Below are 14,077 nucleotides of genomic sequence, written 5' to 3'. Positions count from 1 at the left end.
TAGCCTATAAAAAGATTACTGCCAGGTTAACCTTTTACTTCAGAAGTTTCCAGGCAAGTTCAACGGAAAGAGCCTTGACAGCTCCATTGACCTCCCATCTGGTAAATTCTGGACCAATCAGTAATATCCATTTGGGACAGGTATGACTGAGCCCATCTGTCTATTACTTTAGCATCTCCTTTTGCATTGCTCTTCCTCTGATGTATATCTATCAGGCAAGATTTACAAAGAGAAAGAACAGAAGCTAGAACACACTCAGTCTGAGAGCAAGAGGAACAGAGCTCAGCCTCCACACTTCCTACAAGCATCTGACATTTGGAGCATTTTTGCTCCATGTTAAGTTCTGGCTGTAAGCCAGAAACACAAGGCTCAGCCAGTAAGCTTGGAAAGCGGCCCAAAGCAAAGATCACCTAGTTGAACTTCAGCTGTCCAAGCATCCAGCAAATATAACTGTTTATTTCCAAGTCTTTTATGAAGTAACAGGCACAATTTCTACAACATGACTGCACTGGCAGGGTTTCCTCTGCTGAGACAAAAATAAGAGAAAGGATAAGGATACCAATGCTGCATAGACTACTTTGACTGTTTTGACTGACAAGAAATCTAAAATCTTGGAATGGCACAGTGGAAGTCTACAAGGTTTATATATAGACCAAATAACTGTGAAGAGCTCACCTACAACTTCCTAATACATATAATCTTAAGTTTTATACAAATGTCATGAGCCACATATTAGTAGAGAATTACTTACATGGACAGATAAACAAGGGAGCTCTTTGGTGATGCATTACAAAGCATAAAAATGCCTCAATTCTTCTGAGTCAGTAAGAAAAAAAAAAGTAGAAATTTTACCTCTACCACCAAGCTTTCTGCTACTGCTGCAATGGGCTGTCACAGAAGCTAACCATTTCCCTGCATTTGTTTGAAAATAAAGATCGTATAGAGCCTGAAAAAGCATGGGAAAAAGAGCTCCTCTAAAGTGTGGGTTCATCTCTCAGTGGGTTATGCTTCAGAGTGTCCTGATTCTGGCTCGGATAGAGTTAATTTTCACAGAAAGCTGCAAGGAGACACAGATGGGATAGTTTACCAATTAGCCAACAGTTGGGATAGCTTACCTGAATTAGCTAAAGGGCTATTTGATACCATGTGAGGTCACGCTCAGTATATAAAGCAGGGAATAGCATCCAGTGGGTTTTTTGCTATTTGGAAGCAAGCTGGACATCAGGATCCCTTGTGAGCTATTGTACTGGGAACCATGTGCTTAGCATATCCTGTTACTGTATTGGGTTGCCGTTCTGTTAAATCGTTTTAATCTCAACCCATGAGTTCTGCCTTTTTTTTTTCCTCCTGATTCTCATCCCATCCCACTGTGGAGGTGGGAGAGTGTGTGAGCAGCTGCATGGAATTTTAGCTGGTGACACAGTGCCTTATGACACATCATCTAAACTGCATTTAATGAAGTATCTATAATCACATAATGAATTCCTGGAAATGCTCTTTCATATCTATGTAGCTGACTTCTTAAAAATTCAAAACATTATTATTTCAAAAAATTACTATTTTAGTGAGAATCCTGAAAATATTTGCCTCAGAATCTTCCTCTTCAGATTTGGATTTAAGACCACTAGTTTGTTGATCACGCTATTAGAAGGAGCGCTGAGCCATGGATTTTAGAATGCAGGGATGGAAATATAAAGTATTCATATTAGGAAAACAAAAAAGTACTTTTAGAATAATTTACAAATAATGAAACTAGTACTTTAGCATTGTTTCATGTGTTCAGTATTTTTTTCTTCCATTACCACAGAGAACTTTTTTTATTTCCTACAATCTCACCAAAAGCTGTCTTACCTTACTTTTAAAGCAGTCACTGAGAATTGGATCTCTGAAGCCTTTTAAAAAGGAATGACAAATAGTAAAACCAATTAGATACACAGTGACCTTTTTTTTTTTCCCTTTTGGATAATTCTTCTACAACAGATAAAACTGTAAATGTAAAGTCTCTTGCTAATACCCATTTTCTTTTACCCCGTTATGGAAAGTTTTAAGCATGGCACTCTCCTGGAATTACTAGTCAGATCCATCCCATTGGTTATATTCATGATACCATGATGCTTCAGCTTCCTTTTGTCCTGTGTACCTTTCATGAGTTCACATTACCAGAGACATTATTGTCTCCTTCCCGACTCATCTGTACTCCAGAGTCTTCTATTCTAACAACCAAGGTCGACTTGAAGTCGTTTAAGGAGCATATGGAGAAAGAACAGTGACTTTGTACTGTTGCTCTGTGGGCAGCACAGGTGCACAACTCTTTTAGTTGGCTTATATGCTGTTGAAGACCACGCATTTGGTATTTCTACATTACTGTTGTATTTTGTTATTTGTAAAAAAAAACCTCAAAAAATCAGAACAAAACACAACCAAACCATCACTTCAGATTATTTAGATGTAAGATAGAAAAGAACATACCTTTTCCCCTCCACATTTCTGTGTCACATATGCCTTTTTTTGAACACATGTAACAATGAAAAAATTTGATTATTCATTCATAACCAGTCTTCTGGCACTGAGCTCCACCTGCTGACAAGTCTTTCAAGTACTACAGAGTCTGTATACCAAGTCTCAGTTTTATTAGAGGTTCCACTATAATGCTGTAGCATGCAAAACCAAACCTATATGGATCATTGTTATAGTGAGAAAACCACATAGTTTTAAATACATATTCTTTAAAAAAAACCCAGGTTTTTATCTTTATAATATTTGGGTTTACCATATAAGGAGAAGACATATTTATGTGGCATACAGATTTCACTCTGTTGTACTGTTACCTAACGTAAGAGGTAGAAAACAAAACAATTTGTGCTCTTTTCCACTATGGAATCAGCTGTATTTATATGATACCATACAAACACTCAAAGAGACATGAAACTTAACAAAGTTGTTTTGTATATTGTATTTTTAATTTTAAACTACAAAAAAAAACCCAACTGACTTGTGACTGAATACATGAAAATCTACTTTGTCTACTGACAATACAGGTCAATTATGATTTTGTCATTCTTAGGAATCTGCAAAACAAGTTTTTACAACTAATTTCCAGAGGAATAAATAACCACAATCAAATGTATTACCAGACAACAATTAGTTGAACCACTTTTTTTAGACAAAGAGAGGAAACCTAAATGGATGCACAGTTGAAGAAACAATGACTCTCCTGAATGATACCAGGATGAACATGGCAGCAAGAACATTTCATTTCTGATCATTTAGCACTTGTATTTTAAGGAGTTTTACTTAAAAAAAATCCTGTTACAAAAATCAGCAAGATGCTTATTTATACACCAGTGTACTACTTTTTCACCTTGAGATATAGTCAACACTGCCCTCTCGAGGTACAGCAATTTGAAAAAAAAAATTAACTTAGACTGCAGCTGCATCTACTGCTTTTTAGTAAATTTTATTAGCACAGATAATCAGCTTAATAGTTAAACAAAACGTAAGTGGTATCTGCCTGTTTTAAATAACTTACTCAAGAGAAATCATCCAGCACTTAAGTAATACCCTACTATTTTTCACAGTGCATACAAATTATAAGACTAAATCCTCTGAATCAAAATAATGTCATTTTTCTTACTCCCAGTACATTTAATATATGCAAAGATGTATTTCTTGCATCATTCTAGAAATCTATGTACATACTGGTTCCAGAAAAAAAAAAAAGAAAAAATAAAAAATCATCACAGACAACTTTTACTCCAAAAAAATTAAGAGGTCAGAATTCTTCGCTGTTTATTGCCCATATATGTAAGGATTACTTTCTTCTACCCATTGAAACAGAGATCTGGACACCAGATGACAGACTTTAGCAATCTTGAACTGAGGTGGCAGAACACCACTCTTGATTAAATTCATCATCTCAACTAAACCTTACAGACAATATACTACAGCATATTACATGAAATACCTAACAAGATAGCCTGTCCCAAAAAGATTCCAAGCCTCCTAATCTTTCACCATCATTATCCTGATCCTTCCTTTCTCCTTCTCCATCTTTTTGTGTTTTATCAACTCCTTCTAGATCATGACAAGCATACGAGCTTTGTGAAATAATGTTTCGTACCAGTGAATAGCAACCATCTGCTAGTGCCTTGTAAATACTAAACAATATTAGTGGAAGCAAGAGAATACTGACAATTAAGTACAACCGTAGAATGGGAATGGAAGAAAAAAAAACAAACTTGGTTCCATAAACAGAGAAAACAAAAGCATTCGAGACTCTCAGAGACAACCGTTTCATTATTTCACTGAGCTACTACTCTGTGGGCCAAAAGAAATGGCAGGCTAAATCTCTAAAGAAAAATAGTCACAAGTATCTTGCGTATGTCAAACTGAATCCATAAAAGGAAACACTGTTGCTTGCCCCTTTAGTAAACAGGTACTGTTTGTCTGCTTTTTTTATGTGGCCTTATGTGCAGAAGACCAAAGCAAGTCCACAGACATACAGAGGGTGTTAACAAGTTACTGCAACTCCAAAAAATCACACAACTGTTTTTCCAAACAAGTCTCTACAAATGCAAAGTGAAGTTTATTCACTTCAGTCATCCCTGTGAATATGTTGAAACTCTGATCCCAGGACTACAGTGCAATAGCAGGCTTCATAGTTCAGTAAAATAGGCGCAAAACTTACCATAGAAGTGACTGATCTGGCATCTTCTTCATAATTCACTACAGGTGGTGGCTCTTTCCCATCATTCTCTTGAACCTTTTGTTCCAGTAGTTCTTTCTGGGCTGCAAATTTTGCCTCAGAGCATCTTAACTGCTGAACTGTTTGCTTAAGTTCTTCCAGCGCTTGCTTTTGGCTCAGCAAGAGTACAATACTGCAGAGAAAAATAACAAACTATTTAACAATATGCATGATTTAAAATATATACTTTGTTTGATAAAAGCTAAAAAAAAAAAAATCCAAAACATTTTCAATACTGGAATCTCTTTCTTTTTTTTTTTCACTTTATCCATTCATTTAATTAAGGAAATTTTACTAAACTTTTAGAGTAAGAGCATGAAAATTCCTCAACAGAATTATTTGTTCAAAGGCATAAACACATGAAGCAATTCTAGAAAATTTTCAAAGCTACAAGACAATGCAAACACCTACTTTAACATTCTTTCTCCTCAATCTATTACAAAATCACGTTGTAATAAATATATATGAAACAACTATTTTCATCCACTTTCAATTGAATTTGTAAACATCAAGGTTCCTCATCCTTTAGAGAAGAAATACATTTTTAGATTATGATTTCCAGTGATGAGAAATCCGCTGCAATCCACACAGTTGTTGTACTAATAACTGGTACTACTAAACTTATCTTAAATCCAGTATAAATTCATCTGGAATCAAGTTAGAGATATCTGAAAGATCCTCTACTGTGTAAGTATTTCTCAACTGCAGTTTAACATTCTTCTTATGAAGCTAAATGAAGGAGCTAAAAGCAACTTTTTCTATTTGTCTGCATGTTTTTATGGCTATTCTCTGAATACCTGTCATACCTCTGAATACTCAAAGACAGACATAACTCAAGAATCACTGAAGGACAAGTAGACCATTTAGAATATCTAAATGTACCTCAACGACTCTATTATCCCCAAGAACCGTCAAAACCAAAGATGGACAGAAGATGCCTAACAGATAGAAGCATCCACAGTACAATACAGGCACTCTTAAAAGCACTCAAGTGGAGCCCAGCAACACGTGATCTATAAAGTGACGCAGAGTTTTCAGTCTGCAAGAAGGGGCGAAAGAGGTAGAAGGACCAGAACTATGAATAATGAGGACAGTGTAAAGAAAAATCACAGTATTCTGTCACTTTGTATCATCAGGATAATCCCTGCAAGACAGATCCTCCTGCAAGTCCTACCCTTTGAGAAAAAAAAGAAATTCAAAAGTCATTGATACTGAGACTGTTCCTTCACAAACTGATGCTGAGCCAAATGACCATTCAAATGGGTTCCAAAGCAATAAGGGACCACCTGTCATAAAATTCTCATTGGCAGGAAGAGATAAAAATCATATCCCTATAAATGAGCACTGTACTATGTCACCAAAGAACACATCTCCTCACAACCAGCAGAAAGAACATTAATGCAAAAAGGAATAAGTATGATACACGAAGACACAGGTACAGGACTAAAACTGAGATTTCGCATGAGGTAAAGAAATGAAATGAGATTTAAAAGCATCAGGTAAAGAAATGAACAATTATCCTGGCATGATCCTCAAGATAACATTCCTTCATTGGGTTCTCATTATGAGAGAAAAAAGAGGTCACGCTGTGAAAATGATGGCCTTCCACCATCAGCAAGGCTTTGGTAAACACACATTGGCTAGATTGACAACATCCTCATCACTGAATGGTTTCAACTCATCATGATCCAGAGATAACAAGACATACCCTGCAAGATAAAAGTCACAAGCTATTCTCTGTCCTAAACTGTGGCAATATGGAGTATCATCTAATCGGTTTACTCAAATCCAACATAGAATGCTCCCCATTCCATCCACACATGAAGAATTAGAACCTATAAAATTATCTGCCTACAGCTTGCATGAGTGCAAATTTTTATTGTGGCTAGCAGCAGCTACTAGCAGCCTCACAGAGTGAGAGCTTGTGTGAAGAATCCTTGCAAGACCAGAAGAGGGTAACGGGTTGGAAAGTAGTAAAAAGGCGAACCGATTCAAAAACCAAATATTCAACATGCTGTCATGTCGGTAGGGGAGATAGTATGCTTGACATATACACATATAAATAAAAAATAATTAAAGCACTCCCTGTGTTGCAGGTGATATCATCATTTGAAGGTGGAAAGGGATATTGGTGCCAGCATAACAATACTAATACAGCTAAATATTGAGGAGGAACACAAAATCAGAGCCCTGGAGATACACTTCTGCGCATGCCCTAATGATAAGTGCAGTATGTGAAAAGACCAATTTGTAGTGTTGCCAGAATTAGACACCGAGAAATACTCTCAAGCCCCAACTCAGGCTGCCGCTGCAAAGTCAGTAAAGAACTCAGAATTTGTGGTATTGAAGCTGTGTCACAAAGAAGTGAGGAATCAGCTGAAGTCCAAACTGGTTCAAGTGAAGAAACAGAAAACATCATTTTGTAGACTTCTAGCATCATCTTGCCTAGACAAAGCAGACAAGGAGATTTCCTCAGCACTGAAGGATGGAGCTCAGCACCTTGAGTGAGGCTAAACAACAACACAGGGTCTAGAGCTCTTGCATTCAGAGTGGATCTCCTGGCTTTCTCTCCTAATGATAGACTCCCATTGCACCAGCAGAACGACCTCTGGCTCAAAAGGCAAGCTTTCATTTATTGCTCAACTACATTTACCTTTCACCTTGCCTTGCAGCACTGAGGCCAGTGCCATATGCTATGACATAGTTTTGGATATGAACGAAATACTATCCAATGTATCAAGTGACAAGATGACTTCAACAAAGAGCTTCAAGACCTCCTCAGTGAATGAAGACAGGATTACCTGAGGACTCGCATTCCAGTTCACTGGTATTGTAAACTAACATTTATGACCAAGTTAGTAATCTTATAACAAATTGCCACAAGAATCAGAAAAACATCACTATAGACAGAAGGTTTCTTAATCTATTAACTTCAGTTTAGACTGGGACGTGAATATTTTTTCTAAGTAGAGGTGGAAAAAAACCTGAAGATTTTGCCCAAGAACAACTGTTTATAAAAATGTTTTATTTATGGCACTGTAAAACACTCCTTAATTCCTTGCTTTCATTATTTACTATGCATTACTACAGGGTATCAGATCTACGTTCAGTTTTGTAAAGAAAATATAACAAAGAATGAAGTTAACCTGATGAGTTCCAATCATATGGCATGAGAAAGAGTACGTCTTGCACACGAGTGAAAAAGTTTTTCACAGTATTATAAGTACACAATGAACTCCATAAGAGAGCCAATCTGAACTGAATCCTCTTCTTCCATTCAAGCTGAAGTTATGCTAACCAAAGCTCCAGTTCTTGAGCCATCCCAACACTATGACAATTATATTAAACTAATGGAACTGCTCACTTCTCCAATGACTTAGGATCTGCAGTGCTTAAGGGTTATTTTAGAGATGGGAAACTAACGTATCGTTGTTTTTCAAAATAATTACTTCTCACAAAAGCAGAACAAGACTACTGGAGGTTATTTCTTATTTAAGTCTTAGGAATTGCATTTCCCCTCAAAGTATTATATTTTGACATTTCATTTTGACTTACTCAGACTTCTTATCACAAGTCTTAGAGGATTCTTCTATTTTTCTCTCTAGTTCCAACACAAGTTCCTCTTTGCTCAAAAGGGTTTGCTGTGTCTGAATCAGTTCTTCTATTACTGTTTTTAACCTGTAAGAGACAGATTACAGAAACTCACGTTGTGAATTCACAAACTGTATTTACTTGGGAACACTGTATTCTTTTTTTTCCTGAAGATGAACAGGAGCATTAGTCTTTAAATTATCTTACTCAGTGCTTGGTGATTTTTTTTTGTGGATATATATTTATATGATGTTATTAACCCACATTATTACAGATGCCATACTAGCCTCTGTATACATACAAGGTTACAGAATGATCTGCTGCCTGTAGGCTCTCCTATCAAGAAAAATTCTTCCAGATTGTGTGATGAATTCTGTGAATTAGTGCCTTTCTAATATATCGCTAATTTATGAGATGCTTTATGAAAGACAGAAGCCTTCCAACTCCTGAAGAACAACTTAAATAAACAGAATCAGTAGTTGGGCTGTATTCATCTCTAGAAATAACAAAACCAGAAACTGACACCTTCTGTTAAAAGAGTGATCTGTACATTTTTCTCTACAATTAACTTTTTTAAAGCCACACAATCTTAGGTAACTGTTAATTCAAAGGAAAGCTAAAACTTGTACAAGAACACTCGATACTAACAGAGAAAGGCTTATTGCACATTAAAACTATTACTGACACTTTGCAATTTTGCTGACGAATATTCCAATAACCAAAAAGTCAACAAATGTACAATAACTTTTGCACTCTGAACAATGCAGATAAATGGCTCACATAATGATGACTTCTGAAATGCATATCAAAATATATACATTGACTTCAAGCAATTGTTAAGGCAGGAGAACATTTTTTAATAAAATAAACAAACATATACATGCACACATCCTAATTTCCCTCTTGGCATTCATCTGTCCATCTTTAACTATGTTACTTTGCCTCCACTGTGTTTTCAAGCCCAATTTCAATTTAAAAAGTTATTGAAGTAAATAGTGGAACAAAGTCAAAATACGCACAGTACTTACCACTGCACAGATCTATTGCCCAGAACCATTCCAGATTGGGGACTGACACAGAAGGTAAACTGAGAGTAATTTACATGGACTCTAGAGATCTAGGAGCCACGTTCCTTGCCCATATACACCAAATTGAATTATTTGATTCTAAACATCGAATTAGTTCTCTATCCTCCTGAAATATTTTATACAATGTTTATTAAACATATTCCTTATTGATTCAGACAATCCTGGATCTTAGTTTGGAAGACCTAAAATTACTATTAAAAAGCCATATAGTGAATGATAAAAGTTTATTTCCCAAATGAACAAGCACCTGTATATGTTTATTTTGAGAGAAGAGAAATACTTGAACCATTTCTCTCAAAGTAATAACCCCCACAGCTCCCTTTTTAATAAAAATTTTATTGGTTTTAGGCTATCACAATCTGTATGCTGAACTTCTCAGAAATGATAGTTTTCTCACATTGGATCTCCAATTTAATATCAACTAACTTTTTTTTTTTTAATACCTTGCTAAAAAAGTAATTACCAGTTTTGTAACTGGAGATATTGCTTTTTGATCATCCTTCTAAGCAAAATTCTAATCAACATTGTATTGGCTTAACAACTGATTTACAGGAAGTAGATGTTACATCTAATGATCAAGCACCAACATTCAAGAAATTAAAACCATATTAATAAGATTTTTCATCACTGGAAGGTACAAATGTATACATGCAGAAATAATATATTAAAATATCTTAACATTCCAAAAATATCAGGTTTTATATTATAGCATCAGATTGAAATAGAAAGTTGATGTAGTTCTCCCTAAAACTTCTGAGATACTTTAGGACAGTTGTATGTATCTTAGAGAAAACAAAACAAAGCAAACATATACACAACTAAACCAACTTGTCTCCTCTATTTTTTGTTCTGGACAATAACTTCATTCAAACTGGCTAGAACTAACATCTCTGCATCTGCCTTGTACCAAGTTTCTTGTGGCTTTGTATTTGCTTCCTGGATAAGATCAGTTCACAAAAGGTTTTTCATTAGTAACCAGTTAGTCACTATAATCCTTATTAGCTTTAACAACCACACAATCCGGACTAGACAAGACATCAAAATCTGTTAGGTCTCAATGGCATGAGAACACATAAAGTGAGGCCAAAGAAAAAAAAAAAAAAAAAATATCTATCTACAAAGCAGTCATCTTCAAACTAGGTTCTGGCTACCTGGAAAGCTACCTTTCATAATTCTTTAGTCATTAGCACCATTCTGCCTCAAATACCAATAAAAATAAATGCTTGTGCTTACAGAACTTGTATTTCAGAAGATTTTAAAAATTAATTTGGATATTAATTCATATGCCCACTTATCAGCACTTACTTCATTATGGTTGCCTCCTCTCAGTTTTTAATGCACACATCTTCGAAGCATAAACTTTCATTCTGTTACACTTTTCAGAATATCTCAATATTAGTCAGTGACAGTCATCAATATTTATCAGGGGACATCATGTCTCTCTCATTACTTAGCAAGGTTAGCTAGTCAATATCGACTTTTAACTACCTCCCTCTATCAAAACTTTATTCATAAATATAAACCTACCTTAACAACTAAAAGTGAGACAGTTTTCTCATCATGTTTTCTTAAAATTTATTTTATGAGAACCTTTAAACAGTAACGTAAAGCTGTCATTTTTCCCCTCATGTAGTCAAGGAAAAAACTGATTCAACACAAAATTATTTATTTTGAATCAATATACATATGTAAATCTATTAAAAGCCTGTGAAATAAATCCACTATGTGTACTGGATTTATTATATTTGGTAGATACTGAAGGTAGTGCTCCTCTGCAGAAACATAATAACATAGTATTTCAAAGATCTAAGGCCATGATCTCCATATTAAAGATCAACAGTCAAATTTCTACCATTTCAGCACATGCAGAATAGATTTTTTTTTCCCATCATCTGTGGATCATCTTATCTTACTTGTGAATTTCTAGTAAAACACAGTAAGCTGATGCAAGTATCTACGTGGTTTTTTGGCTGTAGTGGCTTTAAAGCAAGAATACCTATAATGCAGTTAACAAGCTATATAAGCAAAGGCAGTTAGAGAAAACAAAGCAGTTCTAAAAAGAAGGGTTCTCACCTACACTAAAACGTAATTTTAAAAAAGGACAAAGAGGATAAAAATAAACAGTTTTTACAGTGCCAGGAGCTAGTGGAGCTTCACATAACTCCGCACTGCTTAATATGTTTGTAATAATCTAAATAAAAGCACAGTTTAAAAATGACAAAGAATGTTAACTGTGCAATGTTACTTGAGGTAAGGAGAAGGGGCTGAATGTGAGGAATACAAAAGGATTATTCTAGATATTATGATACTCAATAACTGCACTGTCATTTAGAACATTAATTTCAACACATATTGAAATAAGCAAATATGCAGGTGGCAAAAAAATCCAATATACAAGGGAAAAAAAATTCAAAGCTTTATTTATGCAGTGAATGGCTCTAAACTGACTGTTACTCAGAAATGAGATCTTTGAATTACAACAGATGATTCCATGAGAAGATTGGCTTGATACACTGCAGTGGTCAGAAAATTAAAAAGAATTATTCTCTAGGATTTGTTAAAAACAAAGCAGAACAAGAATACAGAAAATCTCATTATGCCTCTTTCTAAACTATCCACCTGGACTACCTGCGCAATTCTGGTCATTCACCTCAAACACAATACAGCAACCTTAAAAACATTCAAATAAAGATGACAAGCTTGATAAAGGCTATGAGTAAGTTTTGTGAAAGGACATATCAAAGCTAAAGAAGGCTCTGAAAAAGATATCATGGAGTAGGAATATGACAGAAGTTTACAATATCATGAGTGGAAACGAGTAGACTGTTCCTATCATCTTCCAAAACAAGAGCATAGGAGTCATAAAAAGAAACTAAGAAGTAGCAGGTTCACATAACAAAGTTAATCTCTGGAATTCCTTGACCAAAAATTCTGTGGGCAACAGATAGTTTTCCATACTGAAACTCACTGAAAAATTCACAAAAGAAAAATACCTTTAAGGCTACTATAAACTCCTCTAAGGCTATTATAAACCAATACTACCTCTGTCTCAAAACACTTCTAAGCCGAAAATTATGAGAGGCTTAGAGATCATTCTGAAGAACCAGCATTGCACAACCATCTTGTTCTTGTTCTCCTCCCTAGACTTTTCCCTGCTGGCTAATGTTAAGGGAAAATAAAGTTGGTTAGGTCAATCTTTGGTGTGACCTAATACAGTTAAACTTTTTTACTGGGAGTGCTAGTATAATCAATACCACACAATTGTTATGATCAATATTAAAAAATCAAATGCACAATTAATAGTTGCACTTTCGCAGTGACTGCATCAGACTAGTTTATGTCAAAAGTTGAGGCTGATAAATAATAAGAACATAAAAACCTCAGCAGGATTTTTGCTTTCCAGTAACAAAATATTGAAGGTGAAGTTGGCAAAAGTAATGAAAATATTTAACTACGTAATATATTAACAAAATACATAGAGAGGTAATTCATCACCCTGAACAGCTAAACGCTGCATGAAGTGCAATACAACAGCTACATCTATGTTAGAAAGTTATTGTATTTTAAAGGCTATAATAATTAATAATAATTTCTTTTGGAAAACAAAAGCAAATACTTAGAAAACAAGTGAAATTAATATATTCATGAAAATTTTCTGTGTAGCAATTTAAATCACTGACTACATCACTGTACTCAGTAGTTTCATCAAAAGATTTCAGTATTTTTGTAGAGTACTGAATGCGGAAACACTTTGAGGATAACCAATCAGTATGTTCCCAAGGAGAATTCATGACGGATTTGAGGCATTGTATAAATTAATCGACAAGGAGAAGAACATATTGAAAGCACTGGCAAGTTTTCAGGGGGACTGGGGAGGACTATTTTGTGCAAAGGAACAATAAAACCACCATCGGAAGGACTTTATTGCATGGAAATATTATTTTTAGAAACTGGACCTTAAAAGCGAGGACACAGCTATGTGATGACCTGAGTGAGACTAGATATAACATATAACAGCATTTCCAAAGGATGAAAGGTTTGTAAAGAAAGACTTACGTGACTTGTAAACTTTCTGCTGTTAGATTATTCCACATGATCTCATTAGCTTGAAGGTTTTCATTTTCTTCTAGTAAAGAAGTATCAAACTCTATTTCTTGTTCAATGACTTCTGATGACCTGATTTTGTAAATAAGCATTATCTTTTCAAACTTAACATGTATTTTTGAGTAGATCATAAAGCTAATAATTATGTTTTGAATTATTTTAACAACTAGCATGCAGTTAAAATTATATATGAAATAAAAGAAAAGGTAGTAATTGGATACATATTTCTTTTCCTTTGAATAATGAAAAGTCTTAAAATCATATCAGGTAACAAAATAGCATACAATTCTTTGAAGCAAGATAGTAGAACAATGTGAATGGATCTTAGCTGATCCTGCTATAAACCTGCATGTGATAATCATAAATTTGCATGTAACAACAAAAAACATAACACAAGACGACTTAGGACTATTTCTGCATATACTAATACAGAGTAACCATTCAATAAATGGCAAATACGGTTTATTTTTAAAGTAAAAAACTTTCTTGCATTATCTGCATGCAAAGTTTCAGCTCAACCTTTGATAACTGCAGAGTACACAGAGCTACT

General features: G+C 34.9%; 1 protein-coding gene across 4 annotated transcripts in view; it reads right to left on the bottom strand.

Annotated features, from left to right (window-relative positions):
- The window catches only part of FER (FER tyrosine kinase), a 180,661-nt gene that overhangs the window by 117,905 nt on the left and 48,679 nt on the right, over positions 1-14,077 (bottom strand). For all 4 annotated transcript variants that reach the window (XM_086770908.1, XM_086770909.1, XM_086770911.1 and 1 more), the window contains exons 8-10: positions 13,480-13,599; positions 8,300-8,422; positions 4,688-4,877 (exon numbers count right to left, since the gene is read on the bottom strand). In XM_086770908.1, the coding sequence (XP_086627034.1) occupies positions 4,688-4,877; positions 8,300-8,422; positions 13,480-13,599 (433 nt within the window). The remainder of the gene's footprint in view (positions 1-4,687; positions 4,878-8,299; positions 8,423-13,479; positions 13,600-14,077) is intronic.

This window comes from Chlamydotis macqueenii, chromosome Z (genome assembly GCF_036417535.1).
Source record: "Chlamydotis macqueenii isolate bChlMac1 chromosome Z, bChlMac1.mat, whole genome shotgun sequence".
Classification (NCBI taxonomy): Eukaryota; Metazoa; Chordata; class Aves; order Otidiformes; family Otididae; genus Chlamydotis; species Chlamydotis macqueenii.
Note: the sequence above shows the minus strand (reverse complement) of the source record. Positions and strands in the feature narration are given on the sequence as shown.